General features: G+C 40.7%; 1 protein-coding gene across 6 annotated transcripts in view; it reads left to right on the top strand.

The window, feature by feature from the left end:
- The window catches only part of TRMT9B (tRNA methyltransferase 9B (putative)), a 73,491-nt gene extending 55,446 nt beyond the window's left edge, over positions 1–18,045 (top strand). For 4 of the 6 annotated variants that reach the window (XM_045455484.1, XM_045455510.1, XM_045455474.1 and 1 more), the window contains exons 3-5: positions 1,546–1,754; positions 7,563–7,736; positions 14,086–18,045. In XM_045455484.1, the coding sequence (XP_045311440.1) occupies positions 1,601–1,754; positions 7,563–7,736; positions 14,086–15,116 (1,359 nt within the window). In that variant the 5' untranslated portion in view covers positions 1,546–1,600 and the 3' untranslated portion in view covers positions 15,117–18,045. Of the gene's footprint in view, positions 1–1,545; positions 1,755–7,562; positions 7,737–14,085 lie in introns of those variants that run through there. The other 2 variants (XM_045455501.1, XM_045455521.1) reach the window with 2 other exon arrangements.
- Positions 18,046–24,272: the final 6,227 nt, after the last annotated feature.

Raw genomic sequence — 24,272 nt, 5'->3', positions numbered from 1 at the left:
CCAGTGCCACCCTCTGGACTCAGGATTAGTCAGTTCTGCTTGTGCTTGTTTGTTATTGAGCATCTGCCGTGTGCAAACTGGCAGATTCGGCATTAAATAAGGCGAGCCCTCGAACTCTAGCATCTTCCAGCCAGTGCTAGAGGCAAATATCCAATCAATGATTATAGCCCTTTATGTCGGTGGCAGCGTGCACGGGATGCACGGGAGTAAAAGGGGCAGGAGCAAACTAGCTGATACGCACCAGTGGGGCCAAATGGGTTCTTAAATGATTGAAAATACTTTCATATTGATTGGTAAAAAGCTCCAAGCTGAGCCCCTGGCCACTTCCCTGGGATACTCTTCACTCACATGCCACAAGAGAATAATTCAAAGATTAAACCTAACCCAGCAGGGGCCTCTAAGACTGCTCTTTCGGGGCGCCTGGGTGGCTCAGTCGGTTAAGCGTCCGACTTCGGCTCAGGTCACGATCTCGCGGTCCGTGAGTTCGAGCCCCGCGTCAGGCTCTGGGCTGATGGCCCAGAGCCTGGAGCCTGCTTCCGATTCTGTGTCTCCCTCTCTCTCTGCTCCTCCCCCATTCATGCTCTGTCTCTGTCTCAAAAATAAATAAACTTAAAAAAAAAAAAAAAAAAGACTGCTCTTTCATTTTCTCACTCCTTTCTGATTTCCTGATCCTGCATGAGAGGTCAGAGAAGGCTTTCTGCAAGAGGTGATGCTCGTGTCAAGAATGAACGGAAGTTAGCCAGGCAAAGCATAAGTATCCGTTCAGGCCCCTGGATGAGAGAGAGTGTGTCACATCTGAGAAACCATGGGGCACTGAGCAATACAGCCTCATCTGATGCTAGGGAAGGGCGGTGAGAAATAGCTTTAAGAGATAAGTTGAGGCCAGATCAGAAAGGGCCTTGTATGCCCTACTAAGACACCTGAACTTGACTGGACAAGCTATAAAATGCCTTTGAAGAAATCTAAGATGGAAAACAACATTATTAGATTTCTGTTTTAGGAAAACAGTTGTGGATAGTTCCTTCCATAAGTGAAGGAAAGGGATTGAGGGGCAACCAAAATCTGTCCCCCCAAAATCTGTTTATGGCTATGAAAGTAATTCAGACAAGAGGCGAGCACCTTTTCTAAAGCTGGATCAGTAGGCAGATTGAGAAATGGTTAGCATCCAAAGATGTTAAAAAGGTTGAATCAATAGGGCTTTGTGATTGGATTGGAGTGATGAGCTACCTGTTATAAAATTTTAAAAACTTCTGTAGCATTAAATAGAATGATTTTATCCAGGGTGAACCATTTGGTGAACCTTTTGTATATGCTTCCAGAATTAAGAATTGATCTTGTACAGGAACGTACACTGACTGGCTCATTTCCAAACCATTATTTTCTGAATATATGCAAGTAAAAACTATGCATTTGCTAGTCTTTGGACAATTATGGTGGGGTTACAGTGCAGATTTTGTTATTTTCAGTTAAAAAAAAAAGTATAAGGACAGTATGACCTTGGCAGTTGTAGGTTCCTAATCTTAGAAAATCTGCATCCTCCTTCAGCTCCTTCTGCTGTGTACTCTGACCGGCATTTCTTGGGGGTGGCCCCATTCCCAGGATGGATCATGAAGCTGCCCAGCTGGAAAAGCAGCACGTACATGATGTGTATGAGGGCACCGCACCTTACTTCAGTGACCTGCAGAGCAAAGCCTGGCCTCGCGTCCGCCAGTTCCTCCAGGAGCAGAAGCCGGGCAGCCTCATCGCTGACATAGGTAACCCCGGGGTTGTGCCACATAGTCTGAAATATATTCTATTGTGCCTTTCCTTTTTAGATTCATTTTACATTTTTGTTCTACCCAGAAGTCGAAAATTGTGTCTTTGGCCTGCCAGGACCTAGAGTATTCACTTTATAGCAGAAATTCATCAAGTCAGAAAGTTAGGAAACTTCCTGAAATCTACATTTATACAATAGTGACCTTTTCAAGAGCCTCTGCATACATCCTCCCGCGAAACGACCTGACATTGAATGAATAAATCATGACAAATGACTGCAGGTGAAACTGACCATTTGAAATGTAGAGCGACTCACATTTGTAAATAATGTTTTGGTGGCTCACCTGGAGCAGCTCTCATGCCTTCTACAGAAGAGCCAGAATTGTGGGATTACAAAAGAAGTCCTATAACCTCTTATTAATCTCATAGATCCTTTCCCTTAACTATTCTGTAGGTCTTTCATTATTGGAGCATATCTTTAATTAGGTCATACCTTCATAATCACTGATTTGCCTGGAAGATTTTGGCTCAGTGTCTTTCTGAATCAGTGGTAAACCACAACCCAGTAGATCGAAGACTAAGTTTAAGACACGGTAGGGTTTCTATTTGAGGCATGTCCATCTAAAACTGTTTCCAGCAACTGCATCCAGACTGTGCCCAGAAGTCATAAATTTCTGTAGTTGTAAATTCCATCTGATTTGCCATTTACTGTAAATATTTATTCTAAATATTAGCAAGAGATATTAGTATTAGTCCCAGTGCCCAGGACTTTCAGCATGTTAAGGATGGTATGAGCAGTGTGGAATTTGGGGAAAGGGTGGATATCACGTAGAAATGGAGAGTCTCTGAAAAATCTAGCATGTCACTTTTTTTTTTTGTAATTAAATGTGGTTTCAGAAGATACCTCAAGTCTGGAACTCTTACCAACCACAATGTTAACAAAATGCCAGAATATTAAAATACGAGAAAAGGAACCATTTAATAAGTGACTTTGGGATAACAGTATCATCACAAGCTACATTCTCATATCTTACCCCAAAAATTCCAAAGATTTGGGTATAAGAAAATGAAATCATTAAAGGACTAGATGACTGACAATTAGATTTTTTTTTTTTTTAATATCCACCTAGGACAAAGCCCCTCTGTAACACCAAGTCAGAAATCATAAAAGAAAATACAGTTGTTATTATTCACAGTCCCTATGTCAAGTTTATAAGATTGCCATGAACACTGAAATCGTGAATACTGAATTATGGTCCCTAAAATAAATGTAGGATTAGGGTTCCTGTGAGCCTCTGGTCACATTTTTGTCAACTGATCAATACCTAGCCTTGTTTCATGTGTATGTCTATTTGAAGACACATTATTTACTATATAGTATAGATTCATTAACATTGAACTCAAGGCCAACGCACTATAACTCAAGCCTGAACAAAGTTTATTTAACATGTATATCTTGTCCATAAGGCTCGTGATAGCCTTCTTGGGCTTAGGAACCCTACCCACCACTTGAGCCGTATGCTCAGAGGCCATTTTAAACAATGAAATCATTGCGCAAAACACAAAAATGCAAAAAAAAAAAAAAAAAAAAAAAAGTGCCACTAAATAGACCACATAAAGGACCCTTGTTGGTAGGGTGAGAACCAAAATAAGACATGGGTAATGGGCCCCTTAGATGACTCAAATTTTTCCAAAATTTTTGCTGTTCTATACGCCGGCTTGTTGGTAACCACCGTGCAGGTGCTTGAGTATTGATTTGGGGGTAACAAATAAATTTTATCCAGCAGGTGAACATGCAGATACAGAACCTGTGAGTAATGAAAATGGACTACATCGATATCTTTGACCATATAAAAATTTAAAAGTTCTACAAGGCAAAAATCTAGACAAATATATAACTGAAGTTAAAAAAAAATACAGACAACTGAGTAAAAATATCTGTAACTTATCTAAAAATACTGGATCATTTGCTTCACCTACAGAGCATTCTTCAAAGTCAGTACAAAATAATATGGTGAACAATTCAAAAGAAGTAGTGAGGAAATGATATGAACAAACGATGAAAAAAAGGAGGAATCCCAATTGCTGAAAAATTTTTTGATAGGTAACCCACTTACATGGCTCCGTAACAAAGGTACAAAGGGGCGTACAGTGGAAAGAGCATCCCGTCCCAGTCCTGTGGCACCAAGTAACCCATGCCAGAAGCAGTTGGCTTCTTGTATAATCTCGAGAGAGTTCACTTAAGTATAAGCATATTTGTGCATACCGGTGTATATATGGGTGAGTTTCCTTCTGTGATTATGCAAATGGTGGTATGTTCTACAAACTGTTAGACACCTAACTTGTGTTTCCTTTAATATCTGGTGGCGATCATTCCATGTTTGTGCTTACAGAGCTGCCCAGTATTAAAGCTGCACACCATTCTCTGATAATAGCACCGTACTGACAGATATATGGTGTTTGCCATATTTTGCTACTACAAATTATGGTACAAATAATATTCCTTGGGTGCCCCTGTGCAAATTCATAATCATATCCAGTAATTATTTGTTTACCCGTTTGTATCTTTCAAATTTTGTGCTTTTACATTTTTACTATTCAATAAATGAATGGTACTGTTTTGATTACACAAGGGGATAGGTTTTAAAATAAGAGTGAAGTTAAGAAGTAAATGAAAAAGAAAGACAAAAGCCCAAGGAGAGTAGAAGAGGAGAAAGTAAGCTAACGCGACTATCTCCAAAAGGACATTTTTTTTTCTTTCCAGGTTTTCACTTGGCTAAAATCAATGGTTTGTTATATTGGTTAACTTGACTGGTTACTAGATTAGCAATCCATAGTTAATTACTAGTAAAACTTTGCATAAATAATCAACATCTGGCCATAATCAGGTTCCAGTTGCCTACAATTTTCTAGGCTGTTTTCACTATTTAAGTGGTGCAACTTTTAGTCGACTTAGATTTTATTCACCACATCACCCAGTTCCCCATCATTCCATCACCGAGTTCCTGATGGAAACTAAGTTGCCTGGGCCAGTAACAGGAATCAAGTGAGCAGAAATTACAGCCTAAGTGAAAAGAACTTCGAAGATTCAAAGACAGCAGAAATCCAAAGTACTCTCAGGAAATACTATGATCTCTTCAATCATGACAATATGGCTACCTCAAATGGGCTAGTTGCTTCAGGACATTAGATGGTTCATGGAGGGTGTTCTGGGGTTTGAGATCTTTGTTTAGATTAGTTTAGAAAACAGGAAGAAGACCAGAGCCAGATTCTTTTTGAGCAAGGTTACCTTTCTACCTGACATCAGAGACAACCATCTGTCCTAATAGTATTAAAAATGGTATTTTTGTGTACATAACAAAAATTTCCTTTTCAATAATTAAGATTCCCTTTGCCTCTTAACTCTATGTGTTTATTCCTAATCTCTGTAGTAAGATTTAATTTACTAAGTCATTCCCTATTTACCATTCCTTCACGGAGTCAATAAAAATTTAGAACTCTTGCTCCGTGGCAAGCACCGTGCCTACAGAATAAAACGTATCCCTTCATCTCTGCTTTCAAGAAATGTATATAAAATGGGAAATAAGTAGGCTTTACTCTTGTCTTTCCTACGGGAAAAGAGAATTCTGTTTCAGATAAAGATCTTAGCAAAAACTCTTAATTTAAAAAATGTAGTTGTTCCTGCAAACTCGAGAGGAAACATTCAAATTAGTTATTTCTAGCAAACACTCGCCCACCATGCACCAAAACATTTCGTTGAATTGAGGCAATTATGTTTTCTTCTTTGAGTGTGGTACGGAATAGAAAATAGAGAGGAATGTAAGCACGCACTCTGTTAGCTCTCTTCAATACTGTGAAAGGTTATCATTTAATGAGATTTTGTAAAGCCGCGTGACTTGTGTACTGGAGCTTGCTGCCGTATCAAAAATGTTTGATATACTTCTTGCACATTTAAGATAATGGGGTCACTAGACTTGGCAGGAGTTCTGATTTCCTCATTAGGATAAAATCTTCCCCTCTCTATCGTCTCAGTGTATGCAGTTGGAAAATAAATAATTGCATCATGTCTGCGAGATCCACCACTATGCTTCAAAATGAATGCTATCAGAAACGAAAATGGGATAAATCGAGGGTGCCATGGGCCCTAGATGGTGATGCTGAGATTTGACAAGGACTGGGTTGCCTCAGTATTGCCAGACGCCCTCTGAACACCTCCCCCTAGCTCTAATGGTCCATGAACCTGTTCTTTCTGTTTTTACTTTTTAATTCCTGAATTAATGTACAATGTTATGTTAGTTTCATGTGTACAATGTCGTGATTCAACAAATAAAAATAACCCCCAAGTAACCCCCAAAACAAAAACAACACAGCGATTCAACAGTTCTATACGTCAGCGTTCGTGACGATAAGTGTTACTCTTAATCCCCTTCACCTGTTTCACCCATCCCATCTGATAACCACCAGTTTGTCATGAACCTGTTCTTATTAGTCGAAGGTAATTTTCTCTTTCATTTTTCTATATGCATCCTCTGAGCCAATTAAAAATAAAAAAGCAAACACATTTGCTAGATTATTTTCCTTCAACCAGGACCATCATCTTTGGAAATATTCAGGATTGCAATTTTAAAGTACTTTGTGAATCCTATTTTCCTCATAACTACTCTCAAATATTGGTTACTTTTCCTCATAAGTATTCTTAGGAACAGTGGCTATGACATCTAAAATATTTCTAAGACCCCAATCACATTAAAATGACGACATTGGAAATCTTGTTTTTATTCACGTACTTGCCACTGTCTCAGATGGCATCACCGATGAACTTTAATTATACTTTTGGTGTCTCATATAATTTTGAATGGCCTGCCATTTTGGAAGCAGCAAACTAATCATGCTTGAAGAGTGGTAGATATTTTTTCAGGGATATCAGCTCCCATGATATCTTTAAATATTTCTGAAAAAGGAATTCACTGCTATGTCCGTGTTACAATATAATACTAGGTATCAGACCCCAGAAGGTCTTGTTTCAAGATGGTTACTCACTCCTGTTACTTCCTTCTTCATTGTAGTATCAGATCTGATTGATCTAGATCTTTGGGTTGTGTAAATATTGAATTACTTGGGTCTCTGCCAAATGAATGTCCTAAGTGGTCTGTTTAAGAAGAAAAAAATAGCTCTAAAGCTTGTATGCTGAGTCGACAGAGATCATTTAAAACCAAGAACTGACAATAGATTGGATAAAAATTTCTCGAAATTCCCTTTTCATTCAAATTCAAATTCCAAATTTTTGAAAAACGTGTGTTATGGTATAGATTGTTTTGTTTATATCCAGTGAAAATGGTTGGCAGTAGTTTGTTTTATGCAGCCAGTAAATGTTAAGAATGTCTGGAGAGATAACATGAGAATAAATGCCATCACGTACGGACTTCTGCATAATGAAATATGTATGTGAAGGTAGTTTTGTAAAGGCCTGGGCACCATTCCTAGGGTACTAGGAAACTCAGCCACTGTCATGAGCCAGCTAACAGTTTTTGGTTGTGCTAGTGGGCCAATCCCTATGGACGTTACCTCATTAAATGTTCAATAAATGTTATTTCTTTTTCCCTATCCTTTTCCATCTTCTGTTATGGATGAACATATGTAAGTGCCCTCTGAAGATCTTTCTTTGGCTTTTGTGAATATCTTCAAACCACGTTGTAGTCTGTCTCGGTTAGTTAATACAAAGTTGTTTCTATTCCTTGTCGTAAGACAAACTGACCGTGTTCCACTTTCCGGGAGGACAGTATGTAACACAGGTTTTTCTCTTACAGGCTGTGGGACTGGAAAGTATCTTAAAGTGAACAGCCAGGTGTACACCCTGGGCTGTGACTACTGCGGGCCATTGGTAGAGATTGCCCGGAGTAGAGGATGTGAAGTCATGGTATGTGACAACCTTCATCTCCCCTTTAGGGATCAGGGCTTCGATGCCATCATCTCCATAGGAGGTAAGGCAGCCTGGTCACACGTTCCCTCTTCACCAGGACAATAACATTGCATGAATGGTGGAGGCCATTCTCACAACTCAACATTCATTCTTTGTAGAAACACCAGTGTGATTCATTTCATCTTTTAAAAATATTTCAACTGGATCATTTGACTAATCCCAAATGTACTTAAGGTGCTACATAGGATTGTTTTCACTAGTTAAACCTTCAAACTGGTACTGTGTTCCGATGACTCATTCCAATTTCTTTTACTTATGAGTGAGAAAGTATTAGAGGAATTTTAGTCATCGAAATATTTCATACTCTGTTATACTGAAATGGAGCCAGGCTCTCCCAATGCGAAGTAGAACTTTAGGAGTCTTATTACCTACTTTAGGTCATGACTGTGTCCTTTATTAGCAGAACACTGTAAAACTCATGTACTGAATGTCACCCGGCAGGATGTCTCATCCCATCTGCTACTCACTGGTGCATGAGGGCACCAGGGAAGATGGCCCCACCCGGTCCCGGACTACATTAGTTTTACATCACTCGGCTCTCTTACTCCCAGAGATTGTTCATACTCTAGGGAATATGTTCCTCATATTTTCCCAACAAGTGTGCCCCATAAAAACACACAGCCCACAAGTGAAAAGAAACAACAAAGACCTGTGCCTGAAATATACACAGATATGGCTCATTTTACTCAATACATGTAATCCTGAAACTTAGACTTTTAGTCCCATTGAAACGTGCTAGGGAACCTTGCACCAAGTTCTTTTGCAAAGAGGAAAATCTTTTGCAAAGCAAAGGATTTGCTCCAATACACTTAAAATTAATCTATTTGACTATCGATTACACACAAAGCAAGGTGATCCTATATAAAGCTGACTGACTAGATAAAAACTGGGAGATAAAAATTCACGAGGACACTGCTCTCTCCTGAAGGAAATGAGGACTTAATCTATTCAATAATAGATGGGGACTATATCTTTGCACAGTGAGGGGATGCAGGCCTGGAGGCCACAGCCTTGAAACTAGTCAGGACTGGCAGGAGGTGGTTGCCGTGGAAACCTGCTGTAGGCCAGCCCTACTTAGTTGCAGATGAAACGGTCAAGTCCATTTTGGGCATAAACATTATGAGGAGGGAGTCTTGTTACACCAAGAAACTCATTAAAATGTTTTGAATCTTTAGTGGAAAGAAAGCTTTTGGGTTGGGCATTCCACCTAAAGAATGAGAAATCGGGGAGAGGTCAGAGAAGTGTGTTCTTTGTTCTTTGTGTTCCTTTACATTAGTGTCAGAGGCTAAATGTTCGTTTACATGAGTTTCAAGGATGTGCCATGAGCCACTGTGGCGGGCACGGGGATAGCGCCCAGCTGTCCGACTTCTGGCAAATAAATGCTCCATGTGTACGTGGTTAGGTCCTTCTCTGCTTCCAGCTTAGGTCTCCTGCTTTGTCCGCGGAAGAAATGCAACATACCTGGTTGCCATCTTCTGAAGAAAAATGCTTCCTTAGGTGGAAACACACCATGTATTTTTCGGAACTGTAACTGTATTAATGTGACGTGGTCATTTTCAGCGAGGTTTCACATTTAGAACTATATTATGAAAAATTTTGATAGTCTCTTAGGTCCGTACATATTTACTTCCCTATTTAGAATTTTATGCTGGCACTTTTGCTAATCTTAGCATGAAGAAATATATATATAAAGAGACATGCTTTTTCCATGACTCCTAATAATAATTTGAGAGGTCAACACGGTATCTAATTATACATTCCACGTTTTTCTGACAGCTTGGAGAAAGAAACACTCTTTCCACTTAGTTTGAGAATAGCTTGACAATTCTATGAAAATTTAGCAATATATTACAATAGTGCCAATCGACTACTTATTTTATGCCAGTCATTCTCGGCATGGGGTTATGGTGCCCCTTTCACCCTTGGGGGACACTTGTCAATGTCTGGAGACATTTTTGGCTGGCTCAACTGGATGTGTGTACAACCTCCTGTCATCTAGTGGCTGGCCCCCTGCAACAAAGAATTATCTAGCCCACGATGTCAGTAGTGTTGAGGTTGCAAAACTCTGCTTTACGCTTTCAGTTAAAGGAGACCTGCACATTGGAAAAGTCAAATGACAATATCAAGAATTAACAAGAATTACAATGACAATATCAAGAATTAACAATTAATATCAAGAATTAACAAGACTTTAAAGATGATCTTCTGTAACTTCCCATCGAATTCTAGAATCCAGTACTTGAATTCAACCTACCTATTTTCTGGGGTCTCAGCAGGAACATGTGGCTATAGTATACATATATTGACCAGTATTTTTTTAAGTTTGTTTGTTTGTTTGTTTATTTATTTTGAGAGAGAGAGAGAGAGAGAGAGAGCAAGCAGGGAAGGGGCACAGAGAGGGAGAGACAGAATCCTAAACAGTCTCTGTGCTGTCAGCACACAGCACAAAGCCTGAACTCACGAACTGTGAGATCATGACCTGAGCCGAGATCAAGAGTCAGACACTTAACCGACTGAGCCACCCAGGTGCCCCTATTGAATACTATTTTTGCCTTTAAGTTGTGATTATGCTTTTTAAACAAAAGGGGATTCTTTTTTTTTAGCCTTTAAAAACTCAATATAGTCTCTGGGAATGCAAGCTGGTGCAGCCATTCTGGAAAACAGTAGGGAGGTTCCTCAAAAAACTAAAAATAGAACCGCACTACCACCCAGCAATTGCACTACTAGGTATTTACCCAAGGGATACAGGTGTGCTGCTTCAAAGGGACACATGCACCCCCATGTTTATAGCAGCACTATCAACAATAACCAAAGTATGGAAAGAGCCCAAATGTCCGTCGATGGATGAATGGATAAAGAAGATGTGTGTGTGTGTGTGTGTGTGTGTGTGTGTGTGTGTACACACATACACACAATGGAGTATTACTCAGCAATCAAAAAGAATGAAATCTTGCCATTTACAACTACGTGGATGGAACTGGAGGGATTATGCTAAGTGAAATTTGTCAGAGAAAGACAAATGTCATATGACTTCAATCATATGAGGACTTTAAGAGACAAAACAGATGAACATAAGGGAAGGGAAGCAAAAATAATATAAAAACAGGGAGGGGGGCAAAACATAAGAGACTCTTGAATACAGAGAACAAACTGAGGGTTACTGGAGGGGTTGTGGGAGGGGGGATGGGCTCAATGGGTAGGGGCACTAAGGAATCTGCTCCTGAAATCATTGTTGCACTATATGCTAACTAATTTGGATGTAAATTAAAAAAAAATTAAAATAAAAGAAAAAAAACTCAATATAGTTTCCTGACATTTATAATTCATAAAAATGCATCTTCACATCCCATTTCGGTTACATGTATAATGTTTTTACATAGAATATATAGATGCATATATAATACATTTTTTATATAATGAAGAAATCTTCATTTGTAAAGTTTTTCAAAAAAAATTGGCCTAAAAGTTACTTAGTATTACATGTTAAATATAAATATAAAACAATATAAAAGATTCAGGTATTTCCTGGGTGATATTATGCTATTAAAGTGAAACATCACATAACAGATGTTTAAGGAACTATTATGTATAAAAACTTTCTTCCTTTAAAAAAAGACTTCTTTTGAAGCCCAGAATTCTAAAATGTTGAAGACATAGGAATCTGCTAAAAAGAGATTACTATATTAAAGTGGTCCTATTTTAATGATTTTTTTTTTCTTTTTTGGCCCCCGAAAGGAACACAGTCAACTGTCATTATTCACAGTAATTATATTCTATGAAGTCTCCTCGAACACTTAATTAGTGAATACAGAGCCATTGCTCCCAGGGGAAATAAAGGACTAAGTTCCTGTGAGCCTCTTGTCGCTGCATTTTTTGTCAACTGATTTGTACACAACCTTATTTTACATGTATTTCCGTTTAAAGATAATTTATTCAATTTTGAACTCCTGGCAACAGCCCGAACGAAGCTCATCTAACAAGACGTACCCTAGCCTTCTCACACTCAGGAACCCCACACAGCATTTAAGCACTATGCTCAGGGATCATTTTAAACAGCGAAATCACCAACAAAAAGCACCAAATGCAAAGACCGTGGCACTAAACAGGCCACCAAAGGACACTTGTTGACAGGGAGAAAGCCAAAACAGGCAAGTAGAGGTCGCCTTGCTCAACCTTAGATGGAAACACACACATTGGGAGCTCTGTGCCACCACACGCATGTCAAGAAATGACCAGGAAAACACTGAGAGTGCTGTTGTGGAGGCTACAAATACGTTTTGTCAAGTAGCAAAATTTGCAAATATGGAATTTGCAGATAACAAGGGATAACCATATGTAGAAAATACACCCATAGACATTCTGGAGTGGATTAGGTGCAAGTCATGGGAGATATTCACAGCCATGAATAGTCATAGATATGAACATTAGGATCATCCTACCTCTGTCCTGACCTCTGTGCCTCCTTTTAGCTCAGTGACCAAGACTCTGCCTCTAGAAATGTAAGCTTTCAAACTAACCATTAAAAAGGGCGCTCTGGTGGGGCGTCTGGGTGGCTCAGTCAGACAGGCGTCCAACTTGGACTCAAGTCATGATTTCACGGTTCCTGAGTTCAAGCCCTGCGTTGGGCTCTATGCTGACAACTCAGAACCTACAGCCTACTTTGGATTCTGTGGCTCTCTCTCTCTGCCCCTACCCTACTCGTGTTCTCTCTCTCTCTCTGTGTGTCAATAATAAACAAACAGTAAAAAAAGTGGGGGCTCTTTGGGAATTGGAGTGAGGAACAGTCTGAGGCCTAGCGAAGTCAAGTGATTGGTCAAAGATCACAAGGTGAGTTGCTGTCAGATCTAGGATAAAATACTCTGGTGTCCTGTTCGTCCAACCCATTTTCATGTCATCGCATGTCTGGCTTCTCCCACCTCTGCATGGCAGGACAGCGGACGCCAGGGCATGTGTGCTGTGTGAGACTGTGGGGACGAAAACCTGATTGGTAACAAGACCGTGTGTGCCTGTTGACTGATCTTCCTTTGACAGCTTTCTCTATACGAGAATCTCATTTTAGATATTTACCATCTCTCTGTGGCAGGTAAACTAGAGATTTATTTGCCTAACACCACCGCTGCCCGCTGGACTATGGTGAGGGTTTCAGGAACCCTCCTATCCTCTCTCTCTCATCTTACTACTCATACCTGAGCGTAGTGTCCAGACTTCCCTTGGGACTAACTTCCTTCCTGAGACACGGGGTAGGCCTTACCCCTCCATGTGGAAAAACAATCTGGTTTTTTCTCTTGACATAGTACTGGGATTGGACTCCTCTCAGAACTCATAGACTGGCACTTTCCACACACTGTTTGATGAAAACACGCCTAATATTTTCATCATTAGATTGGGTAAAGACAGTCTTACTTGAATTCCACTTTAACTTTGCAGGGATTGGAAGAAAAACAATGACCTCTATATGTTGATTTTTAAAAACACATCCACAGCCACTTTATATTAATATTTAAAAAAATAATAAGCAATCATTTGGACTTTTGCTAGGCTGGCTTATCTTTGCATTATCTAAGTAAGAAGACAATCTTTAGCATTTTTCTCCACTTCTATTTGCTGTATTAATTTTATTAACATTGATTAGTGGTGTTAATCTTTTGGTGCATAAGAAGTACCAATCATTTGTTAAAGTAAAGAATTATCTCATAGTCTTCCACTGGGAACACTTACCTAACAGTGCTCCCATGAAAATTTCATTAATTCACATTGGTCATCCTTCTACTTAACAAATTCATAGGATTCAGGAACTGGAAGGATTTGGAACTTACAATTTATCTATGTATTTAGACAAATTTTTTTAATGTTCATTTATTTTTGAGAGAGAGAGAGAAAGAGCAAAGCACAAGCAGGGGAGGGGCAGAGAGAGAGAGGGAGACACAGAATCTGAAGTAGGCTCTGTCTGGGCTCTGAGCTGTCAGCACAGAGTCAGACGCCGCGCTTGAACCCACGAACCATGAGATCATGACCTGAGCTGAAGCTGGATGCTTAACCAACTGAGCCACAGAGGCGCCCCCACATTATTTAAGTGTCTTATTATAGATGAACAAACTTGAAATCCATATACGTTACATAATTACCTAAGATTGTGTAGGAAGTATAGGAGCCAAAGATAAGAACTATATCTCCCCTTAAACAAGGCTTTGCTATACCCACCACGTGGCCTGCCCTGTAGGAAATAAAGAGGTTTTATTGTGTGTTGAAATTGCATTGTATGAAATTGCATTATATGTAAAATACTAGCGTATAAATTTGAGAGTTTATGTATGTGTATACACATTGAAGTCTCGTTTCTTCTTTTTCAGTCATCCATCATTTTTCTACAAAACAGAGAAGAATCAGAGCAATAAAAGAAATGGCCAGGGTCTTAGTTCCTGGAGGCCAGCTGATGATTTATGTTTGGGCCATGGAACAAAAGAACCGGCACTTTGAGAAGCAAGATGTGCTTGTCCCGTGGAACAGGGCTTTATGCTCCCAGCTCTTCTCAGACTCCAGCCAGCCTGGGAGAAAACAGCAGTGTGGACATCCGGAAAGAAGCCATCCCTACCATCCTCCTTGTTCTGTCTGTAGCTGCTCTGTTTGTTTTAAAGAGCAAGGTCATTCCAAACGGTCCCACAGCATGGACTATGAACCATTGATGGCCAGAGCCTGTTGTGCAAATATCTCTGAGGAAGGAGAGGAAGAAAATGGATTCTATAACACATTCGGAAAATCTTTTCGTTCCTGGTTTTTCTCTAGGTCTTTGGATGAATCAACTCTGAGGAAGCAAGTTGAGAGAGTGAGGCCCCTGAAGACTACAGAGGCTTGGGCCAATAGCACCATATCGATCCAGCCTTCCAGACACTCCAGTTTAGACTTAGATCGCCAAGAGCCATTGTCAACAAGACAGCAAACTTCAGATGAAGATGTGTTTGTGGAGCCTTCGCAAAAACAGTTGGAGTGGCTGAGAGCACCAGCCACAAAGAAACATCTGCGTGGAGGCCAGCAAAGAGAAGTTAGGAGAAATGGAGATAGGAATTTTCTGGAAAGCACCAACACCAATGCGAATCGTGTGAATGCAGGTGATGTAGAAGAAGGCGACCCTTCTAGTAAAATACTGAGAAGGATTTCTGCAGTCGACTCCACAGATTCCAACCCAGATGCCACAATTTCTGTCGAAGAACAACAGCCCGACGTTTTGGATCCCAGAGCCTTGATGCGCTATTACCATGTGTTTCGAGAGGGCGAGCTCTACGGCCTGCTGAAGGAGAACGTGTCGGAGCTGCATGTTCTGAGCTCCGGGAACGATCATGGCAACTGGTGTATCATTGCCGAGAAAAAGGACAACTGCGATTGACCAGATCATGTTAGACAGTTCCTCCAAAAGATGGACCATGGTCTTTTCACAGGGTTTGGTATGGTTACCTGAATTTGCATCCAACTTTATTATTTTTAATGCATTTTTACTTTGCTTTGTAGAGATGATGACTTGATCATCTTTTAAATATTTGGATGAACACAGAGCCTGGCATGTAAAGCATTTGACAAAGGGTATTCATAAATTATTAATATAAAAGAAGCAGCAGTATAAAATGAACTTCAATATGGTGAGGATTTTCTTTTCCCTGAAAGGCAAAGTTATGATAAAGATACATGTGTATCATTTTTCAGTATTACACGCAGATTCTAACAGATTCTGGTTGTTGTCTTTTTTTTTTTTTTAATTACTATGTCAACTTACGACATATTAGTTTCAGGTGTACAACATAGTGATTTGACAATTCTGTACAAGATTCTCTTTTTAAGTATACCTTTTTAGAACAGCATTTTTATAATGAAGGGGGGTAATTTCTGCTTCTCTGGTTATACTTTAGATTTGTCTGCAAGATAACAGGTAAACCTTTTCCATGGCATGCATGTAAATTGAATGATGTGATAAATTATTTTGTTGCCAAGGCTTTCCTCATACTTCAGAAAAGCCAGAGATGGTAGAGAGAGACAAGTTGTTATGAGGACTTTTCTAAATGGTAAGCAAACTTGCTTCCAAATATGTAAATGACAAGGCTTTCAGTGTTGCTCAGAAGGTTTTTAAAGGCACCGTCAGCAGGTAGGGAGTGCTATGTGTAGGTATCAGAAGTTGTTGCAAGTACCCCAGTGGTATCTTTCTGACCTTATTCGAAGCAGGAATGTCTACTTAGGATAAGACCAAGATTGACTAAGGAGTTTTCACCTAGAATGATACTTTTCTTATGAACTGAAGGAATATTTAGGAAATGAGAATCTGGTTGAAGTGCTGTTTTATTTTGGCTCTCAATATAAATAGATGGTTAAGGGGCAAGTTTTTGTCCTTGACAGAGGATCTGTTGTTGGATTTTTAAAAATCTGGGCACTTATCTTACTGCAAGCCACACTTTATTAGCCATATTAGGGATTTAGGCAGAATTAAGTCCTACGAATGAAAGACTGGGTTTCTGACACTGTAGACAAACAGATTAGATGTTGTATGGTCACTACGCCTGTTCAGATTTAACCTTGGGTCTGTTTAAGTCCATGGGGGATCAGGAGACAGATATAATCAGGAGTCGACATTTGACAGAAGCCTTTTTAATTTATGGACCTCTGTAACCCTGGACAAAAATTCAATTCTTGTTTTGTATAACATTTCATCTGTCTTGGGTTCTTCTTCCTGCAGTGATTGTGCTTCATCTTGAAATAACGATACCACTTTCAAAGAAGCGTAAGGGATTATTTTTCATGTTTATCTGAAAATGACTGATGTATAGAACTCTCTTTTGGCTCTAAAATAAGACCACATCATCACCTTTTGGGTTGGTGAGGTTGTCTGGTAGAAATGACACGTGGGATTTGTATTGTTCAGTGCATAGTCTGCATTGGACGGACAATGAAAACAGACCTAGAAGTGGGATATAAATTAATTTAGTGTCTTCCATTAAATTAGGACATTAAACATGAGTATAAGCGGTTTTCTTGGTAGAAAGAAAATCTTCTCAGAGTTGGAGAAGTTCTTACAACGAAGGCTTGATGGCCTTTTTATTATGAGTGGATTTTTCCTCTCCCTGAAGCTTGTTGTCACATGCATCTTTAATCCCAGGCTTCTGCTAGAAATCTGCTTGAAGTCCTCTCTTTCTGGTGGTAGTGTGCCACTTATACAGAACTCAGTTTATCAGAGTGCACCAAAAAAGCTTTGCGCTAACCTGTGTGAGCGACCACCTACGCATACACCCTTCTTTACGTAAGAGGATTCTCTAGAATGGTTCTTGAGAAAGAGTTTCACATAATTTTGACAGGAATGTAAATAAGAAGCCACTTAATAATAGCAATCTTTTGTTCTTCATCTGCTGAGCACAAGAATTCTATGCATCCAGACATTATTTTGTATGCAAATACTGAACTCTGTGGCTGATAACCTCTCTTTGGTATATTCATGTGAAAAACACTCTTAACTCTAACTTCTGCCTTTGGAGATATATACATATATGTTGTTGAAGAGCCAAGCTAATGTAAATATCATAATCATTTAAAAATCTTGCTCTTCATTAAGGATTGTCCTCCAAAGGAAATACAAGTCATAAGCGAGTGTAAGCATACACAGTTTACTTACGAGTGTTCAGTCTGCCTTAACTTGCTTAATTATAAATTTTGCTGCTCTATCTGAAGTAATATGAAAACTTGGATGCCATTATTAATACTGTATCAGTTTCTTTCCTGTTCACTGATGGCCCTACAGAGTCCCACTATCTGAAGTAACCGGAAATGTCTGGGAGATTACTGGAAGGTTCTTCCTTAAACACCTCTGCTGGCTTACTGATGCCTCGCTGACCTATCTAAGGATTACATGCAAACAGGCAAATGATTTGGGGTAAACTGCATTAACATGAGGGAAAGAATACAATCAAAATATCATTATCGTGGGAATCATGCGTGTGACCTATGTAAATTATTTTTTAAATTGTCACTAGAGTGTCATGTAACTACCAAACCATGCGATGACTATCTCAGATTATCTTATTGGTCTGGTCTTCCTTACCTATCACACTATTCTGTGCAGGATGGTGTATGATTCTTATGTCTAGTTTTCCCTTCTGTTTCTTCCAAATTCTAGATGTCAGTCAAGAATTCCTCTGTATTTTAACTGACCATCAATTGAATGGGCAAAACTTGGAGGTAATCCAGAGAGAAAACAATTCACATGCAAATCATCCAGGAACATTAATGTCATTGCCTATTAATGGCCACACAAAAAAATAAGCACTGATTTTTTTTTTTTTTTTTCAAAATAAAAATAAATGGGTTTGGAGGAGGACAGAGGGACTAATTGAGTTGTTGAACTTGGTCGGGAGCTGTGAGCACTTAGTTTGGAAGGGATGGAGGCATGGAGGTCTAACTACTGGCCAAGCAGATGCATCCTAGGAAATACAAATCAGGGCAGGACTGAGCTTTTCTCTGCTATCGTGTAGAAAATATGAAATGATAACTATAAGAGCAGCTAACTTTTCCTAAAATCTAACAATTATTTTATCTGTAATCCTCACCACAGCCCTCTGAGATAAATATACTTATGGTCTCCATCTTGCAGATAAGGAAAACTGAAGCATAAAGAAATTAAGTGCCTAATATCACATGCATAGTTAGTATCATACATCTAGTAAGCGGCAGGGTTGAGATTCAAAAGCAGGTAGGCTGACTCCCAGCCTGAGCTCGCAAGCACAACACCATATACGCCCAGTCATGGTCAAGGCAGATTATAAGAGCCTTTCAAGGTAAATGGGATTAACCTCTTTACAAATGAACTTCAGCAGAGTTAAGCAATGATTTCACAGTTACAAAATAATTCGACAGCAATCCCTTACATAGTTCCCCCTCCTTTACACCTATTTTTTTCATTTGTGAGTCTGTTTCAATTTGATTTTAATTAAAAAAAAAAAAAAGTCTTTGGTCACAAAATGCTCTGTGATCACGTCTCTCCAACTCTCCCCACCCTTCAATCACTGTATTACTGTTTTTCCATTTATAGGTCAGAAAAGGGAGGCTATTCAGGGAGGCTCCTTTTATTTGTTGGCTGCACCCTGCTCTGTGCCAGATACACGGGATATAAGGCAATGCAGGTCAGGTAGGTGTGTTGAGTATACTCAGGGCATTAAAATTAAGTGACCTGAAAGTGCCAGGCTGGAACAGGTTTGTGTTTGTTGTATACCTACGACCACGTTGTACTGTTTAGTTGAACTAATATATGATACCCCCTCTTAAAGAATCACCACACGTATTAGCATATGTAAGGCCTACCCTAAAGTAATCGTGGACTTAACGGAGCTTGCCCTTGGCACATGAACATCCTCCAACACAAGCATTCTGAGAAGCATATTTAGGAAAATAATGTGTCCGACAGAAAAAAAAACGCAGACTCCTTCGGATGGTTTCGGATGCAGACTCTTCGTAAACTGCCAACTATTTTTCAGCCTGATCTCCTGCGGTCGCACCCACTTTTTTCTGTTCTGCAATCTGCTGCTTTAAACAACCTCTTTATTAGAAATTATATGATGACAAGTAATTAACGCATCCCCTAGATATAAATTTGGATTTCACATGCCATCATTGTAATCCTTCTCCAAAGAAAAACGCGTGGCATGGGCCTCACTCCACCGATTCAAAGGGCATATGAGGTAAGTGTTATCACACACCCATCCAGCAGATGGAAAAACCATGGGAGCAGAAAGGCGTTACAGCGGCTTCCGCAGACCCCAAACCAGAATGTTCCCCGCCTCTTTTCCCAGCCTTGACTCAAAACTATGATTACCGGTTTCACTGTACACACTCCCTATCAACTGTCCACAGAACTGGAGCAGGGACATTTGAAAAGACCTCTCACCAACCAAGAACGGAAATTATAATGCTGATAGAAAGCACTCAGGCATGGCATGGAAACAAACACACACACACACACACACACACACACACACACACACACACAGAAACCTAAGAGAGTTGATCAAAGAGAAAATACTAACTGTGATTTGTCCTATTTTTGATTCCCCAAAAATTGGGTCCCCCAATATGGGATGCATTAGTAAGAACGTCAGTCCTTTCATATTCTGTCCCCCTCTGGACGCAAGTCTTCCTCAGGTGACTAAGCACCTTGATGGCCTATCTGGGTGGGATTAGGACTAACATGCCATCCATATGCCCAATCTGATGGATCACTTGTGAGAACCGATTGTCAAACTGGATCCCTCATTTGGCAAATAAATACATATTTTGTCTCTTCTTCCACTGCAGCTGGGAAAAATGAAGCTTACCTCAACCCAATTAATTCGTAATTAATCCATATGAAACAATCTATTTTCTCCACGCAAAACATTTGCTTTTCTCTGGATACTACCCCCACATAGAAAAGACGGTGGGTTACCATGGTTAACCTGTCTCCAGGGTCACTGAAGAAGTGACATTTATATTTACACTCACCCTGCAAGGAATTTGGTTGAATGACCAGCATTTCTGTAATGAGCTAACCATACCACTTCCATCAGATTTTCTAGTAACATTGGTAGAGGGACTCCATTAGGGAAGGACTCGCTCCATTCTGAAGGCTCACTAGCGTCACTCTAGTGGAGGTTCTGAGAAACTACACATGTGAAAACTGACCCATTTTCTTTAGATGTTCTTCTAAGTATGTGTTCTGTAAATGTGTGTGTATACATATTTAGTGTTAGTTGTCAATAGTGACCAAGAAAAAGTAGTCCTTGTACTTGTTCAAACATTAAATTATCAATTACCGTAGAAATGCATTTCATTAATGGACTTTTTTTGTTTCAGGGAAATTGAAAAAATAATTGTCAAATATTGCTGTGCTTCTTCTGATGTTGGCATGTCTATTTGTATCAAAAGTGCAAAAACTTTTTTTCCTACAGTTAAAATTTAGGTTTTCCCAGAAGCAGCTAGCAATAGTTTTACAAGCACAAACTGATGTAAAATATCTTGACTGTTGTAATAATCTGAAGATCTTTTATTTGCATTAACCAATGATGTTTAGAATTTTTTTTGAAATCAATATTACTTAAAACGGTGTAATTTGTATGCCTATGACATATATTAGGCATTAAATTATGTGTAAGGGTACTTTTAAAAACTGTTACTAGATGACCAAAATTTTGCCTTTTATCTCCACTCTGAGTGTGACTAGACAGGCCTTGTCCCCCATCAACTCAGCCAGCCACCTCTCCTTATACTTCAAAAGAATCGGGCAGATTCGTATTTGAATTCTATTATTGTCCAAAGGAAGTGACACGAACCATCTAATAAGAGATGGTCTTGAAAGGGTCAGTAAAAGAATATCATTGACTACAAACACATCCTTTAAGATGAATAAAAGTGTGTTAGACTATCCCAAAGCGTGTGTGGAAACATGGTATCGATATCAAAATAACTTGATTTTTTACCTTCTCGGAAGGCCGGCACCTTCACTGCCCCACGCCACCTGCAGGCTGTCAGCTCCTTCTCGGAGTCAGGTGTGAAGTAACAGGGCTCTGTGCCCGCCACTGCTGTGGCCCTAACGCAGCTTGGTGGGGGTGCGTTCTAGCAGCATATGGTGCCCTGGCTGGGCGGGGGCGCAAGCCTGACCACCTCCCATTCCTCCCATTCTCTGGGACAGGATGGAAGAAGCTACATTTCCCTGAGCATTAGTTTGCCCCTCATGGTGGCTGCTCAGAGGCAAACCTATAAAGTCCTGAGAACAAAATACACTCTGTGCCAAACTTTTGGCAAGAATCCGTGGAACCTCGGGCATGTGTCTTGCACTCTTTGGCAGAAATATCTCCGTTTTAAAACACTGCTAATGGGGCGCCTGGGTGGCTCAGTCGGTTAAGCGTCCGACTTTAGCTCAGGTCATGATCTCATGGGTTCATGAGTTTGAGCCCCGCGTCGGGTTCTGTGCTGACAGCTCAGAGCCTGGAGCCTGCTCTAGATTCTGTGTCTCCCTCTCTCGCTCTTCCCCCTGCCCCTCAAAAAAATTGCTAGTTATTGTCCTTACAAACCATCGCTTTGTCCATCTTTGTGCTCATCTTCCATTTTTAAAAAATATTTAAGCATAAATTCAGATGAAGAGCTATCTCCTTAACAGATTTGTCAGATTTTAGTTTTTTCCATGGTTAGATCTGAAGGAAATAAAGATTACTACCTGGCTTTTACTGTACACATCACTCCCTACTCAGTCCCCAGGGACAGGGCACGGAGAACAGTCCCTATGAAGCTGCACCCCTGAGCAGCCTCAGCCAGTGGAAAATTGCCAGATGTTTGAACCACCAGGGACCTTAGTTGCCACCGACTCCAAGGAGGGATTTGCCCAAGCCAGGAACCACACCTCCATGTCCCCCACCACGCCACACTGTTTGCATTCCTTGTGGTCCTTTGCGTCCCCATAGATCTTTCAGAAGCACTGCCTGAACTCCCTGCTCTGTGTTGATTTTCTTGCTCACCATCCTATAGCCCTTTCCACATAGGGTATTTTACAACATTACATACCATATTTACCTTTAGCAATTAAAAACCTTCTATTTATTTTCTTAATGTTTATTTTTGAGAGAGACAGAGAACAAGCAGGGGAGGGGCAGAGAGAGAGGGAGACAAAGAATCCAAAGCAGGTGCCAGTCCCTGAGCTGTCAGCATACAGCTCGACACGGAACTTGAACCCACGAACCGTGAGATCATGACCTGAGCCGAAGTTGGATGCTTAACCAACTGAGCCACCCAGGTGCCCCCAAACCATCTTGAATCACCCACAATTTTTCCCTTATGTTTTTCCAATTAAAAAAAGGGGGGGGCCCGGGGAGTTGACCAAGACCTTTCCAACTCCAGTCACTTTTCTGGCTGGTATCTTTGTTTTCCATGTCAGCCCCAGCCCCAACCTCTAGGAACAAACTTGCATTCGCGTTGTTTTTTGAGACAGAGAGGGAAAGAGTGAGAGAGAACGAGTGGGGGAAGAGCAGAGGGAGAGAGAGAAAGAGGGAGGGAGGGAGAACGAGTGGGGGAGGGCAGAAGGAGCAAGAAAATGCCAAGCAGGATCCACACTCAGCACAGAGCCCAACGTTGGGCTCAATCTCACGACCACGATTTCTTGACCTGAGCTGAAATCAAGAGCTGGATGCCTAACCAACTGAGTCACTCAGGAGCCCCCTGCATTTGCCATTAAAAACATTTTTTTTTAATGTTTTTTGAGAGAGAGAGAGAGAGAGTGAGACTGAGTGGGGGAAGGGGAGAGAGGGAGACTCAGAAGCAGGACCCAGGCTCCGAGCTGTCAGCACAGAGCCCGACGCGGAGCTCAAACCACGAACCACAAACTACAAGAACATGACCTGAGCCGAAGTCAGACGCCCAACCCACTGAGCCACCCAGGCGCCCCTCGCATTTGCCATTTTAAAGGGCCTGCTGCAAACGGGTATAAAGGAGCTCTCCCACCCACCGCTGACCCCCAGCCTGCCTTCTGGGGAGGAAGGATCTGGGTCTGGCTCTGGCTGACGGAATTCAGTTCCTGGGATCAGCTGGCTGTGGAGGGCCATGTCTCCACTTTGTCTTCCACCAAGAGAAGCTCTCCTTTTAGATCCTGCAGGTCTAAGTCCCTGCTCTCATCGTCCTCTAAAACTCCCAAGTGTGAAGAATAGGTGTGCATTTACTCGAGAGATTGTAACTATGTTCCCCCCTTATCTGCAAGGAATATTTTTTTTTTAATTTTTTTTTCAACATTTATTTATTTTTTGGGGGGACAGAGAGAGACAGAGCATGAACGGGGGAGGGGCAGAGAGAGAGGGAGACACAGAATCGGAAACAGGCTCCAGGCTCCGAGCCATCAGCCCAGAGCCCAACGCGGGGCTCGAACTCCCGGACCGCGAGATCGTGACCTGGCTGAAGTCGGACGCTCAACCGACTGCGCCACCCAGGCGCCCCAAGGAATATTTTCTGAGACGCCCAGTGGATGCCTGAAACCACGGATAGTACCGAACCCTCCGTATACTATGCTTTCTCCTACACATATGCACCTAGGATAAAGTTTAATTCATACATTAAATACAGTAAAAGATTAACAATAGCTAATAGTAAATAGAACTCTAACAATATACTTTTATCAAAGTTATGTGAAAGTGGTCTCCCCAAAATTTATCAAAATCCAGCACTCACCCTTCCCGTGGCGACAGGAGATGAAAAACTGCCAACACGATGAGATGAAGTGAGGTTCCTGATGTAAGTTTTGTGACACAGCACGAGGGTAGGAAGGAGGAGCGCCTGCTCCGGCCCGAGGTTGACCGTGGTAATGAAGCTGCGGAAAGCCAAACCTCGGATAAGGGGATGGCTGTGTCTGAGTACAGGTGAAATCGATGATGTGTGCTTGGTCCTCAGCGTTAACTGATCAAGGGCTAAAATGAAATCACCTGTGACCAATATTTAGCCATCAGTTACTACCTTGTTCTTTCCCTTGAAAAGAAAGGGGCCAGCGGATTTGGTTAAG

This window comes from Leopardus geoffroyi, chromosome B1 (assembly GCF_018350155.1).
Source record: "Leopardus geoffroyi isolate Oge1 chromosome B1, O.geoffroyi_Oge1_pat1.0, whole genome shotgun sequence".
NCBI lineage: Eukaryota > Metazoa > Chordata > Mammalia > Carnivora > Felidae > Leopardus > Leopardus geoffroyi.
Note: the sequence above shows the minus strand (reverse complement) of the source record. Positions and strands in the feature narration are given on the sequence as shown.